Source organism: Bufo bufo, chromosome 2 (genome assembly GCF_905171765.1).
Source record: "Bufo bufo chromosome 2, aBufBuf1.1, whole genome shotgun sequence".
NCBI lineage: Eukaryota > Metazoa > Chordata > Amphibia > Anura > Bufonidae > Bufo > Bufo bufo.
In genome coordinates, this window is record NC_053390.1 from 572,961,611 (window position 1) to 572,984,738 (window position 23,128).

General features: G+C 44.9%; 1 protein-coding gene across 1 annotated transcript in view; it reads right to left on the reverse strand.

Moving 5' to 3' along the window:
• Nucleotides 1-22,431, reverse strand: part of ADH5 (alcohol dehydrogenase 5 (class III), chi polypeptide) — a 36,201-nt gene extending 13,770 nt beyond the window's left edge. Inside the window, exons 1-7 of the mRNA XM_040418186.1 lie at nt 22,327-22,431; nt 20,801-20,902; nt 19,217-19,358; nt 17,796-17,883; nt 8,698-8,917; nt 4,443-4,703; nt 2,219-2,354 (exon numbers count right to left, since the gene is read on the reverse strand). Of these exons, the coding sequence (XP_040274120.1) occupies nt 2,219-2,354; nt 4,443-4,703; nt 8,698-8,917; nt 17,796-17,883; nt 19,217-19,358; nt 20,801-20,902; nt 22,327-22,344 (967 nt within the window). The 5' untranslated portion in view covers nt 22,345-22,431. The remainder of the gene's footprint in view (nt 1-2,218; nt 2,355-4,442; nt 4,704-8,697; nt 8,918-17,795; nt 17,884-19,216; nt 19,359-20,800; nt 20,903-22,326) is intronic.
• Between the last annotated feature and the right edge of the window lie 697 nt (nt 22,432-23,128).

Genomic DNA, 23,128 nt, shown 5'->3' on the forward strand with positions numbered 1-23,128 from the left:
TTGGGTGGTTCACAAATTGGAAACAAGGTCTCATGCAACTAGGGATTGTCATACTAATAGTAATTGTAGTAATAGGTGTAGTAGCATTATGTGTTATTCCCTGTGTGAGACGAATGCTAGAAAAAGGGCTCTCTAATATGTCATTATATCAGACTACTGTACCCCAGGAGGATCGAAGCCCAGATGGGTATAAGAATTACCTAATATCATATAGAGAGAAAAAGGACAAGAAAGGAAAGAACCATGTAGTGTGATCCACTAAAGGTTCTTAAGAGGGGATTTGAAAGGAATCCATGTTCTTTATTATGTCAAAATCAATTCTGCTTTTACTGAAGTTTCATTTCTATGTTAGGTACTAACTCTGATTGCTGTGAAACTAATATACTGTAAGGTTTCTATTCTCTGTAACCCTGAATCTTATCTCTTTGGCACTACTCCCGGACAATATTCCTAATATGGAAGTTCCGTTTTTGTTTCTATTTCTCTGAGCGTAGAATGAAACGTGTTAATATGATAGGTTAAATACATAACATACGATGATGCCAATTAAGAGGGTAAAGCCCCCTCTATATAACCTGTGTGCGTTAAAAATAAACCTTAGAGTGTTCATTCAGTACATCACTGTTGTGTCTTTTATTACATACTGAGTGAAGCGCTCTCCTGACGTCAGAAGGACTCAAACCAAGCCGATACTAGAAGTCTTGGTGCCAGGTACCAAGTGGAATTAAGAGATTCCTATCAGGTGTCATTGTTTTATATGACGCCGTGCACTTCATGCCGCCGCTGCACTACAGTAATACACTCGTATAGATCATACGAGTGTATTACTGTAGTGCAGCAGCGGCATGAAGTGCACGGCGTCATAGCAACCAATGATGTCGTGCGCTCCGGCTGCCAGGCCGGGATACCACAGATCGCTCACGTCTGTGTTCCACGGCCTTGTGCATTTGGCCTAACTTTCCAGTTTTCACTGGCTTTGCCAAAATGGTGTGCCATTCCAAAGTGACAAACCTTCGGCAGCAGGTTGTCCAGATGAAGGTCAAAGGGGTGACCCTATCAGCCATAGCAAGAGAAGTTGGTCATTCCAAGTCTCTGATTTCTAGAATATTGCATCTTTACAACATCACAAACTCATTCAAGTTCAGCACTGAACAGGGTAAGGATCTGTCTCGACGTTTATAACCATTTGGACTGAATGTCCATTCTGCAGTGACCAAACCGCTCATTAGCAGAAAGAATCTAAAGCCTAGACTCACCTTTGCTGAGCAGCATGTTGTGTGGACAGAGGAGAAGTGGTCCAGAGTTCATTTTGGTGATGAAAGCAAGTTTAATTTATTTGGGTCTGATGGGAAACATCGATAAACTGGGGAAAGACTGAACCCAAAGTGTGTAAAGAAGTCAGTGAAAGGTGAAGGAGGAAGTGTCATGGTTTGGGGAATGTTTTCTGCAGCAGGAGTTGGACCTCTCATACAGTTACATGGCAGAGTGAATGCAAGTGTGGATCAGAACCTTCTTCAACACATGGTTCCTTCCTTGCGTTCATCACTCAATCAGCCAGCAATTTTCATGCAGGACAATGCCCCCTGTCACACAGCAAAACGGGTAAAGTAGTTCCTTGAAACTGAGAACATTGAAACAATGAAATGGCCAGCCCAGAGTCCTGATCTAAACCCAATAGAAAACCTCTGGAAGATCCTTGGTGACAAAGTTATGGTCAAGAAACCCACAACAGTCACAGAACTGTTGGAGACTGGAAGAAGAGTGGACCAAAATCCCACCAGAGCAGTGTGAGAGACTAGTGATGTCCTGTTGCCGCAGATGTGCAGAAGTCATTCAAAGCAAGGGCCTGTACACTTCTACTGATTGGGGACTGGTGTAACCTTCAGAAAATGTAGTTTGAATCTTTCTCTGTGCTACAGTCATTGCTGTTCTCCAATTATGATCCTCAGGTTTTTTGAATAATAAAGGTTTTATGTTGATATACTTTGGTTATTTTGGAAAACACTGTTCTAATGGCATGGTGTACCCCTTACAAAAAATCCTTCAAATGATGATCAATGCAGATTACATAATTTCTGAAAAAAATCAAGTGTTCATAAATTGTTCTCTAATTTTGATCGCCACTGTATATTACATGTAATACACAATGCATAATAATCAGGAGACACTCAGGCAGCTTTCCCCGTGTTCTTCAAGGTGCCAAAACCTTTTTTCTTACCTCCAAAAGCCGTTCCTTTCCATGTGCGCCCAGTGACCAGCTGAAATGGTCGAGTTGCAATTTCTTGTCCAGATGCTGCTACTCCCACAATGACACTTACCCCCCAGCCTTTGTGACAAGCTTCTAATGCAGCTCTCTAAAACACAAAAGACAAGGCTAGATCTACCTATTATACACTGACAAGCAGCGGTCGCAGTAACGCCTGCACAAGCTTCATACACGCCTGTTCAGGCCATTTTACTCCCTAAAAAAAAAAAAAAAAAGTCTGTGTACCAATAAACTTCTCTGCCATTCATCAGCGCAGGGCACGCTGTTAATGGGGCAGGCAGCGCAGCGATGCTGCCGGTGCCAGGCCCAGAAATAATCAATAACGAAGCTCCTTACAGCGAGGAGCTTTGTTACTGGTCGGTTTGGGTGTCCTGCAGCATGGGGCAGCTGGCGGGAGTAATAGTTGTAATTGACAAAGAAGGAGGGGGCTATCTTTCGGGCCATTGCTGTAACCAGAGGGTAAGGGGAGCGGTGCCCTCTGCCCGTGGACACCAGCGAACATGGCAGCAGTGGAGCTGAAGTGGATTCCAGAGTGGTGGATAACTACAGCCCGGACATACAGGTTGATGTGTAGTACGAGGTGATGGTGCAGGGTGTGTGATGTATGTAGTCATGTGTGTGATGTATGCTGGGCAGTGTGTAGTCAATGCACAGCAGGATATTATAGCCATGGGATCAAGTACAAGGAAGATACACTATACTGGACTTTATCACTTGGCTATAATAGCCTGCTGTGCATTCACTCCAGACCCAATGCGGTGGGGAGTGATGTTATTTACATGGGACTGTAAGTTGGAGGGGCTGGAGGAAAGGCAATGTTATTTACATTGGACTGCATGTTAGAGAAGTTGACGGAAGGGGAGAGATTATTTACATGGGACTCTACGGAGGGGAGAGACATCATTTAGACTTGTAATGGTTCCTCTGCATAAATACCAACCTCTCAGGGCATGTTGACACACCACAGTTATTTAGTTCTATAGTTGTGCTCCGTTAGATGAGCAGAAAATGAAAACAACAGAAGTGCCAGATAGGGCACATAACTGACAGGAACGGAGCTGAACAGACACCATTAAGGGATCATGCACACGAACGTTCTTTGCGTTCCGTATACAGGCCGTATTTTGATTCCGTATACGGAACCATAAATTTCAATGGGTCCTCAAAAGATGCAGACAACACTGTGCCGTCCGCATCCGTTGCTCCGTTCCGTGACCCCGCAAAAATTATGAGGCATGTCCTATTCTTGTCCGTTTTGCGGACAAGAATAGGCATTTCTATAATGGGCCTCCTGTTCCGTTCCGCAAATTGCGGAAGGCACACAAGCGTCATCTGTTTTTTGCGGACCGCAAAAAACAGCACGGTCGTGTGCATGAGCCCTATCTGTGATGGCATCCATTCAGGATCCTGTCTTTTTACCAGACAATGAAGTCCTGCATGCAGGGCTTTTTTTGTCCAGTCCGTTTATAAAATCTGCAACAGAGGCTCCAACGCAGATGTGAACAATTATTTAAGCCTACGTATTATGTATCTGAATTGCTGCAACTTTCATACTCCTCTTCGGCTAAAAATACTCCTCAAAAATGGTAAGAGTATTTTTACTCTTCTGGAAATGTACCCTCAAATGTGTGAAAAGAACAGTTACCACTTAATCCCCACTGTTTCCAGAGTTGCATTTCTGGTCCTCACCTCGGCTGCACTTCTGCCGGCAATCGCTCAGAGTGGCACATGGTCCAGACCGATTAGCTGCAGAAGTCATGTGCCATATACTGCTACGTCACTGCTGCTGTCTGTAAACAGAAACTGAGGGTGAGGACCAGAAATGCAACTCTGAAAATGGTGGTCTCTATGCGGCCTTATACCTTTATATGGCAGTTTCTATGGGACCTTAGGCTAGGCTGCCGCCTTTTTACAGCAGCCTAGCCTAAGCGATGCCCGGGTCAACCGTACAGCGGAAAGGAAAGCAGGAGCTGAGCCTTCTAATATGCTAGTGGTGCTGCCGGTCAGTATCATATGGACAGGTTTTGCCTAAGCACTGGATTAGATGTCTTCACAATACTTAGACAATAGATGGACTATTGGTGGGTCTGCTAAAGCTTGAGTAGGCATTTAACAAAAACTCAAACGTACTTGGATGGAATGCAAAACAGACACTTTTTCATTACTGTATATTTACCATGACGCCAACATTTCCTATGCACTCAAAGGAATAATCCACGCCTCCATCAGTCATGTCGACCAGCACTTCCTGGATTGGCTTTTGATAGTCTGAGGGACTGATACACTCAGTGGCCCCAAACTCCTTGGACTTTTCAAACTTTTCCTTGTTCAGGTCAACTCCAATAATTCGCTTGGCACCAGCTACTTTACATCCCATGATAACAGCAAGGCCAACACCTCCAAGGCCAAATACTGCACAGGTAGAACCTGGCTCCACCTGACAAGCAAAGTGAAAATTATTGAAAAATAGTAAGAGAGACACTAAAGGTGGCCATAAACATTAGAAGATGGCTGAACTTCTGAATGATGGGTCTTCTAGTGATTGTTTCGCAGACACAGTACACATTTTAGTCCACATCAGCCATTATAGTCAGACTCTGCATGCATGTTCAATGAAGCGGGCGAAGGAGCTTCTGGGAATGTTCTTTGCAGGAAAGCTCCTTCACCCTCAAACCGTTTATAGACAATGATGTCTATCATCAGCTGGCTAAAATGATCATTTGTTGCTACATTTCACTGACAAATTATCCTTTTGGTTGAAGTAGTCTGTTTTGATCAACTTTAGGCCAATATGTATGGGTTCCTTAAAAAGGTGAAAAGTTGACCTGAATGTCCAAAAGGGAATACGGTATATCAAACGAATAAAGATTACACCCAACAGATCGGTGAGATACACTTTAAAAATAGGTTTTCCCCACAAAGGACATTTATCAACTACCCAATGCCAATGTGTACAAGATGTATAAACACTGGGATACAATCTGAACTGGGGTCCCAAGTCTGAATACAGTGCCTGATGAGCATGCACTCAAAGTCTATGGGACTGGTGGGCACAGATGAGCAGTTTTGGGTGTTCCCGATGCACAGACTTTGAATACAGTGGCAGTGTGAATACAGCAGGCAAACTCCACCTTATCATGGTCATGTGGTGAGGCGGTCAGAAAGACTAAGACCTCTTTCACACGGGCGTTGCGGGAACACCCGCGATTTTTCCGCGCGAGTGCAAAACATTGTAATAAGAAAAATCACGCATGTTTGGGTTAGGTGTTGTGTAGATGTTATTATTTTCCCTTATAACATGGTTATAAGGGAAAATAATAGCATTCTGAATACAGAATGCTTAGTAGGTGATCAATTGAGGGTTAAAAAAAAATTACAAAAATTAACTCACCTTCTCCTCTTGTTCGCGTAGTTCCCGGTCTCTTCTTTACTTCTTTAATGATGAGCTGTGGGCTAATGTGGTGATGGACCATGTGATTGGAGCATGTGATCTGACGTCACCACAGGTCCTAGCAGATAGTTCATCATTAAAGAAGTAAAGAGACCGGGAACTACGCGAACAAGAGGAGAAGGTGAGTTAATTTTTCTTTTTTTTTTAACCCTCAATTGATCACCTACTAAGCATTCTGTATTTAGAATGCTATTATTTTCCCTTATAACCATGTTATAAGGGAAAATAATACAGTGAATAGACTGTCACCTAGCAACCATGCGTGAAAATCGCACCGCATTCACACTTGCTTGCAGATGCTTGCGATTTTCACGCAACCCCATTCACTTCTATGGGGCCTGCGTTGCGTGAAAAACGCAGAATATAGAGCATGCTGCGATTTTCACGCAACGCACAAGTGATGCGTGAAAATCACCACTCATGTGAACAGCCCCATAGAAATGAATGGGTCGGTATTCAGTGCGGGTGCAATGCGTTCAACTCACGCATTGCATCCGCGCGAAATACTCGCCCGTGTGAAAGGGGCCTAAGGACTCCCTTTTTTACCTCATGCACACAACAGTTTTTTTTTTTTGGTCCCCATTTTCTGCGGATTGGATGCAGACCCATTCATTTCAATGGGGCCGCAAAAGATGTGTACAGCACACCATGTGCTGTCCGCATCTGTAGGTCCATTCCGCAAAAATGATAGAACATGACCACTCTTGCAGACAAGGATATGACATTTCTACAGAAGTTTGAAAAAAATGGTGGCATGCACATGGCCGGGGTCCGTGTTTTGCAGATCCATGAGTTACAGACAGCAAAATCAATATGCATGAGGCCCTAGCGATATATTAAACTGGCTGGCCAGTTTCCTAAATTGATGACCTATATCAGATGAAGAGGGGTCCAACTTCAGGCACCCACACCAATCAGCTGTTTGAAGAGAACGCAGCACCGTATTCTCTTCACTCTGTACCTGCTTACCTTCGACATCAGCAGTAAATAGGTGTAATTGCAGCTCCTCCGTTTCATTCACATCAATGGGGAGGAGCTGGAGTGTAATTGTTCCTTCCTACTGAAGTTAATGGAATAGATGAGCTGCATTTACACCTGCCCGCCACTGCGATGTCATCGATCAGCAGGTAAACAAGGTAAAGAGAATGCAGACATGACACAAGCGCTGTGTTCTCTTCCAAAAGCTGGTCGGCAAACTGCCCATCTAAGGATAGGTCATCAATATAGGAAACAAGCCAACCCATTTAATTACCTTACCCTGTGGAGACATTTATGCGCCTCTCCGCTTACATTTTTTTTTTTTACATTAGTTGGGAAACAAACATAACACTTACATGGTGCTATCCTTTTCATCTGCAAATCTGTTGATTCTTGGGCTCCTCTTCTGTCATCCAAGATGGCCACTGCTTCTCAGATTACCCAATGCACACTGCTTGGACTGGTCAGAACTGTTCACAGAATGTCCTGGGCTACCAAATGCACCAGATAGTCTGAGAAGCTATGCCAGCAACTGGCAGATCTGTAGCTGAAAAGGAGGGCAGAAGATACAGATGTAGCTAGTGTTATTTTGACACCAGCTTTGCTAGGATGGTCACTTTAATGCCATGTGTTGCATTACTGGAATGCGTTTCTGTTGCTCCAACGTGTTAGGGCTCTTTCACACCTGCGTTCTTGTCTTCCGGCATAGAGTTCCGTCGTCGGGGCTATATGCCGGAAGAATCCTGATCAGGATTATCCTAATGCATTCTGAATGGAGTGAAATCCGTTCAGGATGCATCAGGATGTCTTCAGTTCCGGAACGGAACGTTTTTTGGCCGGAGAAAATACCGCAGCATGCTGCGCTTTTTGCTCCGGCCAAAAATCCGGAACACTTGCCGCAAGGCCGGATCCGGAATTAATGCCCATTGGAAGGCATTGATCCGGATCCGTCCTTAAGCTAAACGTCGTTTCGGCGCATTGCCGGAGCCGACATTTAGCTTTTTCAGAGTGGTTACCATGGCTGCCGGGACGCTAAAGTCCTGGCAGCCATGGTAAAGTGTAGTGGGGAGCGGGGGAGCAGCATACTTACCGTCCATGCGGCTCCCGGGGCGCTCCAGAGTGACGTCAGAGCGCCCCACGCGCATGGATCATGTGATCGCATTGGACACGTCATCCATGCGCATGGGGCGCCCTGACGTCATTCTGGAGCGCCCCGGGAGCCGCACGGACTGTAAGTATACCGCTCCCCCGCTCCTACTATGGCAACCAGGACTTTAATAGCGTGCTGGGTGCCATAGTAACACTGAAAGCATTTGGAAGACGGTTCCGTCTTCAAATGCTTTCAGTACACTTGCGTTTTTCCGGATCCGGCGGGCACCTCCGGCAACGGAAGTGCACGCCGGATCCCAACAACGCAAGTGTGAAAGAGGCCTAAATCATGTCAAAATAACAGTGGTTACATCTGTAAGTGTTCTGTTCACTCCCAAGTTAGTGAATTTTTATTTCTTGAACCAGGGCTGCTTTAAATGTGATTTGGGGGAAATCCCATTTAAATGGGTTCCTCGGGCTATTTTTTTCAAATGTCCTGTGGAAAGATGGTGGTTAGGTTAATACTTACCGATCCCTCACTCCGCTGAGGTCACCGATGTGCTCATACAGGCTGCGGGCTCTTCTGCCCGGGTCCTGATCAGATGTGTGCAGTTCTAGACGCAAGTAACAAGAAAAGAAGGGCACACATTCGGTCGGGACCCGGGTGGAAGAGCCCGCAGCCTGTGTGAGCGGTATCTGTCCAGCTAAAAACTGGCATTTAGACCAGAAACCCACTGGATCCCATCATAGTGAAATGGGATCCTGTGGTTCCTGGCTATGCCGGAAATGGTGTTCTCTGCTGGAACAGAATACCAGAGTACACAAAGGAGACGTGAATGAAGCCATATCAATTTAATAAAACTATTAAAACTGGATCCCAAAAAAGGAGCGTCAGTAACAGAAATCTGATTACCTTGGCAGTGTTCAGGGCTGCTCCATATCCAGTGGAAACACCACAGCCCAGCAGACAGACTTTGTCCAGAGGAGCAGAGTCCTCTATTTTAGCAACAGAGATGTCAGCAACAACTGTGTATTCAGAGAAGGTGCTGGTGCCCATAAAGTGAAAAATCTGCTGCCCTTTGCAAGTAAACCTGCTGGTACCGTCAGGCATAAAACCACGACCTTGAGTAATCCTGTGACACAAGCAGCAAACACACAATTCCAGCGTCAGACCACGAAAAACAGATACAATGATGTATAAAGGAATAAGAGTCTCACTCGGTGACCACCAGAACATACAGTGCTGCCCATAATTATTCATACTCCTGGCAAATTTTGACTTAAAGTTACTTTTATTCAACCAGCAAGTAATTTTTTGACAGGAAATGACATAGGTGTCTCCCAAAAGATAATAAGACGATGCACAAGAGGCATTATTGTAGGAAAAAAACATTTCTCAGCTTTTATTTACATTTGAGCAAAAAGTGTCCAGTCCAAAATTATTCATACCCTTCTCAATAATCAATAGAAAAGCCTTTATTGGCTATTACAGCAATCAAACGCTTCCTATAATTGCAGAGCAGCTTTTTGCATGTCTCCACAGGTATTTTTGCCCATTCATCTTTAGCAATGAGCTCCACATCTTTCAGGTTGGAGGGTCTTCTTGCCGTCACCCTGATCTTTAGCTCCCTCCACAGATTCTCAATTGGATTCAAGTCTGGACTCTGGCTGGGCCACTCCAAAACGTTAATGTTGTTGTCTGCTAACCATTTCTTCACCACTTTTGCTGTGTTTTTTGGGTCATTGTCATGCTGAAATGTCCACTGGTGCCCAAGGCCAAGTTTCTCTGCAGACTGCCTAATGTTGTCGTTGAGAATCCTCATGTATTGCTCTTTTTTCATGGTGCCGTTTACTGTGATTAGGTTCCCTGGTCTATTGGCTGAAAAACACCCCCAAAGCATTAGGTTCCCACCACCATGTTCGACAGTGGGGATGGTGTTCTTTGGGTTGAAGGCTTCTCCTTTTTTACGCCAAATGAAGGAAACATCATTGTGACCAAACAATTCAATTTTTGTTTCATCTGACCATAACACAGAAGACCAGAAGTCTTCTTCTTTGTCCAGATGAGCTTTTGCAAAGGCCAAACGAGCTTTTGTGTGCCTTATCTGGAGAAGTGGCGTCCTCCTTGGTCTGAGCCCAGATTCCCCAGGATGGCCTTGGTGGTGATCCTTGGATTCTTTTTCACCTGTCTATCCTCCTGGCCAGCACAGGTGTCACTTTTGGCTTCCGACCAGGTCCTCTGAGATTTTCCACAGTGCGGAACATCTTGTATTTTTTTCTCAAATGTAAATAAAAGCTGAGAAATGTTTTTTTTCCACAATAATGCCTCTTGTACATAGTCTTATTATCTTTCGGGAGACACCTATGCAATTTCCCGTCAAAAAATTACTTGCTGGTTGAATAAAAGTAACTTTAAGTCAAAATTTGCCAGGGGTATGAATAATTATGGGCAGCACTGTATGTCTAAGGCTACTTTCACACTACCGTTCAGAGCGGGTCCGTCTGGTGTCTGCTCAGACTGATCCGCTCCTATAATGCAGACGTTTGGATCCGTTCAGAACGGATCCGTCTGCATTATAGTTTAAAAAAATTTCTAAGTGTGAAAGTAGCCTGAACGGATCCATCCAGACTTTAGATTGAAAGTCAATGGGGGACGGATCCGTTTGAAGATTGAGCCATATTGTGTCATCTTCAAACGGATCCGTCCCCATTGACTTACATTGTAAGTCTGGACGGATCCGCTTGCCTCCGCACGGCCAGGCGGACACCCGAACGCTGCAAGCAGCGTTCAGGTGTCCACTTGCCGAGCGGAGCGGAGGCTGAACGCTGCCAGACTGATGCATTCTGAGCGGATCCGCGTCCACTCAGAATGCATTAGGGCTCGACGGATGCGTTCGGGGCCGCTTGTGAGCCTCTTCAAACGGAGCTCACAAGCGGAGCCCCGAACGCTAGTGTGAAAGTAGCCTAAAACACTGAGTGCACTGGTAAAAGCTGGTGCCCACAGGAGAAATACTACGTGTGATTAGCTGGCTGCCTAGGTGTCTGTAATATAGTAGTTCATGGTGTAAAATGGCGCACATATCAAAAAACATCTGTGTTACATTGTGCACTATTACGTCTGATATGGATTATTGATAACATATTACAAGCTCTGTTCACGTTAGTGCAGTATACAGATTGCAGCTAGGGCCCGCAGCATATTTTAACCCCTTAACTGAACTGCACCACAACAACAGATTTTATTTCCTGCACTTTATACCATGTATTTGTTTTAGATTTATTGTTATCTGATGTGGTCGTTTTTGTTGTACATACTACAGTATTAGGCTCCATTCACACGTCCGCAACGTGTTTTGCGGATCCACAAAACACGGACAGCGGCAATGTACGTTCCGCATTTTGCCGGCACTAATAGAATATGCCTGTTCTTGTCTGCAATTGTGGACAAAAATAGGACATGTTCTATTTTTTTCGGGAACGGAATTGCAGACCCCATAGAAATGAATAAGTCCGCAATTCCGTTCCGCAAAATGCGGAACGAAATTGCGGACGTGTGAATGGACCCTTAGAGTGAGTCAGCTAATTTTTTTTTAATACAAAACAGATACAGTATTTCTAGTACAATAAATGACGCTGGAGCAACCAGCAATATAAATCTGCTTATGAAAGCGGTCTTTCATCCAGCACCAATGCTCCGGGGGTCCCATGCTGGTCAGTCAGCATTTTATTTAGTCATTTATTTATTTATTTTTTTAACTAGGTCCCGACCAACAACCAGAATATACATTAGTCAGGTGCTAGTTCCTGCTGTGCAAGGTACATTTCTGTCATGCTAATGTTGCAGGCGCACCAGCGAGATCAGTGGCAGGACTGTATTACACAGCCCTGCTCCCAAGACTGGAGAATACTCTAATCCTTGCAGTTCAATTTCTCAGATGCCAAGGCCAATAGTGACCACAGGATCTAAACTGTTATACAGAGAGAAGCAATTTCCTCTGTTTGTCCCTCTTGCTCCCCCACAACATGATCACAGGTTGCCAAATGGTTGTCAGGGCAACTGGAGGCCGATCTACAGAGGCTTATTAGACACAGCCAGAGGCAGGGTATAATAGGCTGCCTGTCAGTATAAGGCTAAGTTCACACGAACGCGTGTGATCCGTGGCCGTATTGCGGCCCGCAATACACGGCCACAGTTCCGTGTGCATTCCGCATCACGGATGCGGACCCATTCACATTCAATCCGGAATCGCGGAACGGCCGCACGGGACGGGACCCCGCGGAAGCCCTACGGAGTGCTTCCGGGGGGTTACGTCCCGTACTTCCGTTCCGCAAAAAGATAGAACATGTAGATAGAACTAAAAAGATAGAACTAAAATGGGGTCATTTATGGGTGGTTTCTACTATGTAAACCTCACAAAAGGGACTAAACTGGTCCTTAAAAAGTGGGTTTTGGAAATTTTAAGAATTGCTTCTAAAATTCTAAGCCTTCTAACGTCCTAAAAATGATAATTACACTTACCAGTAAATGGATTTCCCAGAGCCCATGACAGCACCATAGAGAGATGGATCCGCCCCCACAATTGGACAGGAAGCCTCAGAGCAATCAAAAAGGGAACACCCACTTCCTCCCTCAGTGTTGATTCCAGCGGAGATCAGTAGGAGCCGTACAAATAGAATTCCTATTACTTCCTTTTTTTTTTACTTGACAGAAACAATTCTCATCAACCATAAGCACCAGGGAGGGAATTAGAGGGGTGCGGTCATGGGTTCTGGAAAATCCAATTACCGGTAAGTGTAATTATCATTTTTCCCTTAACCCATGACTGCACCATAGAGAGACCAAATAGCAGAGATATAAAAACACCCCTCGGGAGGGACTGTGCTTGAAAAGTAATCTAAGCTAAGAATACCCAGATGGAAGCATAGGGAACTCAAAGGTTAACAAGAGGTCCGAACTAAAAAAGCTGGATCAATAACATCCCAATACCTAGGAAATTTCAATACTAGACATTATACTTAAAACCCAGCATAATCTTATAAAAGATATCTCATATGGGTTTCTCATCAAGTGTTTATCAAAATAATCATAACAGATTTGACAAAACATCTTAGAGAAGTACTTATCTTGACACGGAATGGTCAAAACTGAAGATGATTGCTTAACACTGATTCCTTTGGTGCAGAATATATTGCAAGACAGATGCTGTAATCCAAGATCCACTGTAGGTCCTTTGCTACATTTGCCAGAAGAACTTCAGACGTCAAAATCTCCAAATATCCTCGCAAATCTGGCATCCATGATGGAACCCTACCGTGGCATCCATCCCCTGGAGGAGCTCACGGATCTGCCCAAAGAGCCCCTTGGACCCTTCTGACCTCCTAGGGTACCCACTGCTGGGAACTACCGCATGAAGGACACCAGTAGATAACCGCCGATCCTCCAGGGGCTCCCTTGGAAGTTCTAGATCAGTGGCAAGTATTTATACGGTTTTGCTGGTGCGCCATCCAGACTAAATGTTCCAGCCTATCTTCTTACTCCCACCAGGAGCCATATAGGGCTTTGTTGGTACGCCATATGTCCTGTAGGCCATCCAAACAATATGGTCCTGCCCATAGCCTCATTCCCAACCAGGAGGCTTATAGGGCTTTGCTGGTACGCCATACTTCCTGTAGGCCATCCAAGCAATATGGTCCAGCCCATCTTCTCACTCCCCACCAAGAGCATTATAGCGCTTTGATGGAGTGCTATGCTTATTGTAGACCATTAAACTACAAATTGACAACCAGACATAGCCACAGAACTAGCTCACCCCGAAGCCACAAGGCAGCCAAGTTCAATCCATCATAAGGTGTTCCTTGTTTCACAGCCCTGGAGGCTGCATGCTCCAGGCTCCTCTGTCCAGAAGACATAAAATCACACTGAGATAGGAAGTGGGTGTTCCCTTTTTGATTGCTCTGAGGCTTCCTGTCCAATTGTGAGGGCGGATCCATCTCTCTATGGTGCTGTCATGGATGAAGGGAAAAAATAAAATGACATTTACAAATGATGCCAACATAAAGTAGACATATGCAGGGCTCCAGATGGCGACCAAAATGGTCGCAAATGCGACCTAGAATTGCCAAATGGCGACAAGACCTCTGCCGCTTTCACATTACTGACATGGCTGCTCTCAGCGCGTGCCATGTTCTTCTCAACAGCACAGGGAAGAAGGAGGCAGTCCCTCCTCCCTGTACTGCTGCTGCCACCAATGGGCTGATAGCAGGGAGGAGGAGGGGAGGGGCTATGGCCACTGCGGCACCAATGAATATCATTTATGCTTAATACAAATGCAGGCTGCCATGCGGGTGCCGGACATATCCCATACCCGGTACCCAGCCTCTATGACTGCGCGCTGCGATCCGCCGCTATTAACCCCTCAGTGCACCGAACACCCCCAACCCCAGTATTATAAAGTAAAATCATTGGTGGTGCAGTGCGCCCCCAACACCCCCATCCCCCAAGTATTATCATTGGTGGCAGTGGCAGCTTCCAATCGGAGCCCCAGCAGTGTAAGCCTGGGTCTCTGATCGGTTACCATGGCATCCAGGACGCTATTGAAGTCCTGGCTGCCATAGTCAGCTCCCTGCTGCTGTGTGCACAGGGCACAGAGCAGCAGGGAGAGTGTAAAGTCCTATTCACCCTGATCTTTATCAGGGTGAATAGGACAAGGGATGAAAGATCCTAGGTTCTAGCCCCTAAGGGGGTAAATCGGTATTAAATAAAAAGTAAAAAAAAAATAATAATTTTTTAAAAATTACATATCGCCACGCCCGAAAAAAAGTGTGAACTATTAAAATATTTAAAAATATCTCCTATGCGGTGAACGCCGTAACAGAAAAAAAAAAAAAACAATCGTGCAATTTGCCATTTTTTGGTCACCTTGTCCCGACAAAAATTAGGTTAGGACTGTTCTATTATGGTCCAGACGTTCCATAAAATCTAGAATGCACGCGGCTTTTTTGGCGTTTTATTTTTTTCACGTGGTATCGAGTATCGCAATACTTTTTTGTGGTATCGAAATAGAGTCAAAATTTTGGTATTGTGACAACCCTAGGTAAGGCTACTTTCACACCAACGTTCAGAGAGGATCCGTCTGGTGTCTGCACAGACGGATCCTCTCCTATAATGCAGACGTTTGGATCCGTTCAGAACGGATCCGTCCAGACTTTACATTGAAATTCAATGGGGGACGGATCCGTTTGAAAATTGAGCCATATGGTGTCAACTTCAAACGGATGCGTCCCCATTGACTTACATTGTAAGTCTGGACGGATCCGTTTGCCTCCGCACGGCCAGGCGGACACCTGAACGCTGCAAGCAGCGTTTGGATGTCCGCCTGCTGAGCGGAGCGGAGGCTGAACGCTGCCAGACTGATGCATTCTGAGCGGATCCGCGTCCATTTAGAATGCATTGGTAGCTGGACGGATGCGTTCGGGGCCGCTTGTGAGACCCTTCAAACTAGGGATCGACCGATATTGATTTTTTAGGGCCGATACCGATAATTTGTCAACTTTCAGGCCGATAGCCGATAATTTATACCGATATTCTGGGTATTTTTATTTTTGAGGAAAAAAATAAATTTCCTACACAAATCTGCTGAAAATTAATGTTTATTGTTAACGTGTATTATTATTTTATTTTTTTGTAAATCTTTTTCATTTATACTTAATATTTTTTTTTTTTTTTTTTAAACTAACTTTTAGCCCCCTTAGGGACTAGAACCCTTGTCCCATTCACCCTGATAGATCTCTATCAGCGTGAATAGGATCTCGCACTCACCCTCCACACAGCAGCATGGAGCTGACTATGGCAGCCAGGGCTTCAATAGCGTCCTGGCTGCCATAGTAACCGATCGGAGCCCCAGGCTTACACTGCTTGGGCTCCGATCGGAGGAGCAGGGGGGAGGGGATCCTGTGGCCACTGCCACCAATGATTAGAACTGGGGGGGGGGGGGCGCACTGCGCCACCAATGTTTTTACTATTGGGATGGGGGTGGGGGGCGCACTGCGCCACCAATGACTAATACTAGGGGGCTTGGGGGGGGGGGGGGCGCACTGCGCCACCAATGAAGATACCTCTCTTTCATATACAGGAGGCGGGAGCTGGCTGCAGAATCACATAGCCGGCTCCCGACCTCTATGAGCGGTAGCTGCGATCCGCGGCACCTAAGAGGTTAACTACCGCGGACCGCAGCTGCCGTTCATAGAGGTCGGGAGCCGGCTATGTGATTCTGCAGCCAGCTCCCGCCTCCTGTATTTGAATTAATGAAAGACTCATCTTCATTGGTGGCGCAGCGGCCACAGCCCCTCCCCTCCTCTTGTCTTCCGTCCTGTCATTGGCGGCAGCAGCAGCACAGGGGGAGGAGACACTGCTTCCTTCTCCCCTGTGCTGCGGAGGGAACACAGAACGCGCTGAGAGCAGCGCGTTCTGTGTTCCCAATACGTTATCGGTATATCGGCAAAATAGATGCCGATAACGTTCAAAATCCTCAATATCGGCCGATAATATCGGCCAAACCGATAATCGGTCGATCCCTACTTCAAACGGAGCTCACAAGCGGAGCCCCGACGCTAGTGTGAAAGTAGCCTAAGACGTGTTTTTTTTTTTTTTATTATACCGTAATTATATGTATTCTAAGTTTGGTGACTAAAAATTTTAGTTTGGCTCCTAAATTTTTCAGGTTAGGATCCAATGGCTCCTTGATATTTATTTTTAGTCTGGAGCCCTGATATGAGGAATGTTAAGTAATAAATATTTTATAGGGATCAATTTCTGTTTTAAAAGCAGAAATTGAAATTTGGAAAGTTGCGAATTTTTCTAATTTTTTGTTAAATTTGGGATTTTTTCATAAATAAAGGTGAAATATATTGACTCAAATTTATGATTGTCATAAAGTACAATGTGTCACGAGAAAGCTGAATGGCTTGGATAAGTAAAAAAGTGTTCCAAAGTTATTACCACATAAAGTGACACTTCAGATTTAAAAAAAATTAATGAGAAAAACAAAAAAATACGTACACTATATGGCAAAAAGTACAAAAACTTTGACCACCACATGTACAACGCTTACTGAACTAATATAAATATGGGCTCCTGTTGATACTATACAGTCTGCACTCTTCTGGGAAGAATTTCTAAAAGACTTTAGAGCATGTCTTTAGGAGCTTGTACCCATTCGGTCTAAAAAGCATCTTGTGCTGATGCTGAATTATAAGGTCTGGGTTGCAATTTCCATACCGATTTTTTCCAAAGGGGTTTGGAAGGGTTCAAATTGTGGTTCTTTGCAAGCCACTCCAGGTCCTCCACACCAAACCTCTCAAGCCAAGTGCGCATGGAAATCGCCTTGTGCACAGTCATGCTGGAACAACAGTCTTCCACATAATTGCTGCTACCAAGCTGGAAGCATACGATGGTCTTTATATACTGTAGAATAAACTTCACTGGAAATAAGGGACCTAGCCCAAACCCTGAGCCACAGACCCATACCATTACCCCCCTCCTCCACCAAATTCTATAGTAGGTGCCATGCATTCTAGTAGTAGTGTTCTCTCGGCATCCACCAAAACAGTGAAACATGATTCATCATTCAAGAGAACATATTTCCACTGCTCTGTGCTTTACACCACTTCAGCCAACGCATGGCATTGTGCATGATGACCTTAAAGAGGACTAGTCAGCTCTCCTGACGTTTCTATTTTAGTAAATAAATGCATTCTTTATTAATTTTGGAGCTTTTCTTACAAATTTACACTGTGGTATCGCTCTGTTTTTTCTCCTAAAATGTATGAATAAATTGACAACTGGGTGTTACTAGTTGGGGAAGGGGGGTGTCCAAACACGGACCCTCTCTAATCAATGCTCAGACACACTACTGTTCGATTACACTGCTGTGTGCTTGATTTCCTCTCTTATTTTAGTGTATTACTGAATAGCAAGAGATATTCAGAGTGTTCAACAGGCACAAAAATTACCTGATCTTTTGACACAAGTTGGTTTTAGGGTTCACACAAAATTTACATTCCCCACATTGAGGAATATAAAGAGGAATAACTCTGTCTCCTGAAAAATACAAAATCACAGACCATGTTTTATATCTTACCAAGCAATGTCATACAACTAACAATTTATAAGCCCGCCTGTAACTCATCTGCACAAGCATCAGTGTATGCATCAAGTAAACCTATGTATTTCTGTAATATTAAAATAATGTCTAGGTACAGTATATGATTCTCAGACATCGCAAAATGGCCGCTCCACAAATGTAAAAAGAGTTAAAGCGTACCTAACCTTTCAACAAACTTTGCACTGATCAATAGTACAGTGTGTATACATGAGGAACAGCAAAATTTCAAGCCATTATATGACCTGTAACTTGTATGCTAAACCCTTAGTTTGCAGTTCTCCCAGACCTAGCTGCCAATCACTGCACACAGAAAGTAGAGGAGAATCCGCTTCCTAACTTTTCACATTATCACTAAGAAGAAGGCCCAGGATCATGGAGGTCAATTTAGAGACGTGATCTGTGTGATATGATTAAGGGCTTTTTCACACGACAGTGTCCCTTGCAGGAATCACGCTCCATGTGAGACAGGGATTGTGCAGTCTTCACTACAAAAGCATACAACATTATCATGATTGATAATGCTGTGTGCCTCTGCGTGACCTTTCTGTAACAGAATTATACTGACTTAAAGCAGTCAGTATGATTTTGTAGAAGGTTTAGACAGAGGCACACAGCATTATCAAACATGATAATGCCCTACATTTCTGTAAGTCCAGAACGCAGGATCCCTCTCTCACATGGAGCGCGATTCCCGCAAGGGACACGCTCATATGAAGGACCCCTAAGGCACTTGGCCTTAGACAGAAACTGACTATTTAGCTGGTGCAGACCCTCTGGCTGTATTTCTCGCTCTGTCTCATTCCTCCCCCTCCCCAGACATCTATTGATGTGTGATCCGATACTGTCAGCTGGTCTATCTCAAAATTTAGTTCAGGAACCAAGGTGGGGAGCAGCTGATAAAGGGGGAACAAGACATTTTTCTCTAAGACATATTATAACGTTGCTTATGGTCACTTGTACTACTGATTTATGTAAAGTTGGGTGAAAAGTTAGTGACCATTTAAAAGCTACAGTATGTACACCTTTCCAATTATCTTTTGTATGCTCTAATGCATCTAAAATTTTAAAATAAATAAACCCGTTCCTGAAATCGGCCATATATGTAGGATGGAGCTGGCTGCTGCAGCACTGGAGTGACTGGCTTCGCCCACTACACACAGAGCTATTCACTGCCCGTACATGAGTGACAGCCTCATACATCGGGCACACTCCACTCCTTATCTCAAGACTTTCCTGCTTTCCAGGACCATCCTGTAGATTTGTACTTACCGGCTTTAACTCTTGTAACACCTTCTCCTACACTTTCTACAATGCCAGCTCCTTCATGGCCAAGAATCACTGGGAAACATCCTTCAGGGTCAGCACCACTTAGCGTATAGGCATCAGTGTGGCAAACAGCTGTGGACACAATCTACAAATATTCAAAGGGGTGTCACTTGTGATTTCATATAGGAAGCATCAGATAATACACCTCTAAACTTCATTTATGTGATTCAGTATGTAGATCAATCAATAGCATTAAAGGCTATGGACACCATTTGAGTCTTTTTTTTTTTATTATTGCATTCTACTTATTTTAGGCTACAAATCGTTTATTCAATTGGGTTTTATAAAAAAAAAAAAAAAAAAAAAAAAAAATTCAGGCCTTTTCTCTGTACAGATGTCAGTTTCTGTGTACTTCCAGAGTAGCAGGCTTTCTGTTCACAGCGAGTCCTGTCAGATAGAAGCCCTGATGGCTCATGTGTAGCCTTATCTCTGATCTCCTAACAGCTCATAAACACTTATTTAAGATAAGAATTGATCAGTTTGATGAGAACTGAGCTATAGTGAGTGTTTATGAGCTGTTAGGAGATCAGAGATAAGGCTACACATGAGCCGACAGGGCTTCTATCTGACAGGACTCGCTGTGAACAGAAAGCCTGCTACTCTGGAAGTACACAGAGACTGACATCTGTACAGGGAAAAGGCCTGAATTATTAATTATTTTTTTTTACATAAAGAGCAATTGAAAAACGTATTTGTAGCCTAAAATGAGTTAGAATGCAATAATAAAAAAAAACGCCCCGAAAGGGAACCTGTGAGAAGCTTGTAGCTCTCGAAACCTCCACTCCCAGCTGACTGCCCCACTTCTGGGCTTTCTAAAGGTGTCAATATCAGCCAAAGCAGATGCAGGAGTTAAAAAAAACTGAATATTCCATCCTTGTGCCATAGGCTAATTATCTATGTGGAGTCAAGGAAGTGGAGATGCTCAGGAAAGAAATCAAGCTCTAACGCCACCCAATGTGGCTTGATTGATATCCCTGAGGAAGGAGTCAAGGTCAGTAGACCCCAGCTTCGTTGTGCCGGAACTAGAAGACAATGGCGCATGCATAGGATTTCAGATGAGCTAGGGAAACGGTTCTCAGTCCTCAGGGACCTCAAGCAAGTCAGATTGGGCAGGATTAAGACATTGCCAGCCTACTTCTCTCCTGAGCATGCATACCTCACTCAAGGGGAATACAGCTGAATGGAGCGAGTACTTGTAATTACACTACGCAAGTGTAATGAAGAGGAGGCAGCACTTGCATGGAGCGGATTGGCGGGGGTGCCGGGTGCCGGACCCCTGCTGATCAGATACTGATCAATATATATTGCCTGCACAACCCCTTCACAGTGCATAGTAATACAGGTTTCCCGGCCTATATCCACATGGAGATGTATAATATTTCATTGTGACCCATGGTTTCACTGAATTTCTGCAAACAATAAGGTAATAAACGACTACATTTATGGTTACTTATTCCTGCCCCTAAGAACCTGTTCCTGCTGCAATCATACTGCTATAAATGCAGAGGGCACTATGCAAAAAGTTACCTTAATGCGCACTTCATGAGCTTTGGGTGGCGCCACCTCTACATCTTCAATACTCAGAGGCTTCCCTGCCTCCCAGGCAACTGCTGCTTTGCATGTAATTACCTAAAATGAGAAATAATGTACACCCTTCCAGGTAAGACCATGATAACTGCAGCAGCCAACCACTGGCCTCAGAGGTCACGAGCCATATATCGTTGAGACTAGCAACTGGCTACATTGGCGCTTGTGTACACGGCACGTCACTACTGCAGCAAGAAGAATTAGAGCAGCGGTGCTGAAAGTGGCACAGGATAAAAATATACGGGGTCATTTATTATGCTTAAATATGCCTAAATTAGGCGTAGTTCAGGCGCAGATTGCGGCGCAAACAGTTAGTTGTGCTGCAACCTGCAACTTCTCCCTGCTCAGGCCAGGCCTGGCTCAGGCCAGGTCTTTACTGTATCAGTAAAGTCATGCAGAGGCACACAGCATTATAAGTCAGTATAATGCCGTGCGCTCCTGCAAAAATAGCAGCGTTCATAACGGAGAATAACGCTCGCACACTAAGCGTGATTTCTGTACTGGACATGCTCATCTGAAACAGCCCTTAGGGTCCTCATTTTAATGGTGTTGCTATGGGACATGCCACATGCTGCGACGTCACAGTCGCAAGAAAATCCATCCAAGTCAAATTTTTCTGCGACGGTCGCTCTGCAATCTCAACATGTCGCACTGCAACACCATTGAAATACATTATAACACGTCACCGTGTAGCCGGACCTTTAGGGCTCAGGCACACAACCTTAAAACACGGATCTGCAAAAAAATACAGATGGCGTCCGTGTGCATTCCGTATTTTGCTGAACAGCCGGCCCCTAATAGAACAGTCCGTAATGCAGACATGTTATCATTTTGCGGACGGCACATGGAGCGCTGTCCACATCTTTTGCCGCCCCGTTGAAGTCGTGACGGTTAAGCTGTGGATTCCTGCTAAGGATCTCACCCTTTGCAACGCAACCGATAAAATCTGCAGCAAACCCACCACAAAATCTAAATCTGTAGAGTTTGCCACAAATCTGCAATGGATTTTCTACATCAAAGTAAGTCTGGTCTCTTCCAGGTATGGCAACACACAGCAGGTGCACTAGTTCACAGCAGGGCAGATTCTGCAGACTCTTTACCTGCACGATCAATGCCTTACTGCAGGTAATGGGCCAAACTGCTGACACATTCCCCGCTTTGCTGCTGCTGTGGATAGGGACGTGCGGACTTGTGCTCGATAACCCGACCCTTGCACGCCAAACTTGAAACACCATGATGATAAATTCACACCTTGCGGATTATTTCCAGGTGCGTCTGACATGTAATCCCATGGGCTATGGCCACTCTCAGGGATTCACTGCCCTTTTCACACTGGGAGTACTGGAGAAAACCGCTGCGTTATTACAGAGGGGGCAGATACTGCTACAGAAACCCAAACATATTGTAGATGATAAAGCTGCATAGGTCCCTGACAGGGCTATGTGCAGCCATTATCTCCCGCTCACCTTCCCCACAGTGTCCATGGTCCACCCGTCACCAGCTCTACTCGCTGGATGTAGGCGCCCTGCACTTCAGCCACTTACAAGAGGAAGTCATGAGAGCGCCCCCTGCTGCACGGAAGGACCCGAGCACGCCGTGCGGCTGCTGAGGCGATGCAGGCGGAGGCCGGGAGAATGTGGAACACATAACCGCACCTCTGGGCTCCTTCACACAGTTTTGTTCCTAGAGTTTTGCGGACCAAATAAAGCCTAAGAAAAAAACTTGATCAGCCGATTTGTGGTGTTTTTAAAACTTTTTTTTGGTCATATAATGGGGGTCATTTGATAGTCCCTCCGCTGCAGTAGGATGTGGCTGATTTGTGATGCAGGGCCTGTCATAAATTAGACTATCCTCTGACAGTCCCTGTCTGGAGTAGGTTTGTCATTTGTTAGGGTACCTTCACACTGGCGTTATTCTTTTCCGGAACTGCGTTCCGTCCTAGGGGCTCAATACCGGAAAAGAACTGATCATCTTTACCCCTATGCATTCTGAATAGAAAGGAGCGATCCGTTCAGGATGTCTTCAGTTCAGTCTTTTTTACTTTTCTGGACGGAGATAATACCGCAGCATGCTGCGGTTTTATCTCCGTCCGGAATGTCGGATCCGGCCTTTTTTTACATTGACATGCATTAATGCCGGATCCGGCCCAGAGTGTTCCTGCAAGACGGATACGGCATTGCGGTCTGCGCATGCTCAGACCGCAAAAAATGTGAAAAAAATAAATGCTGGATCCGTTTTTCCGGATGACACCGGAGAGACGGATCCGGA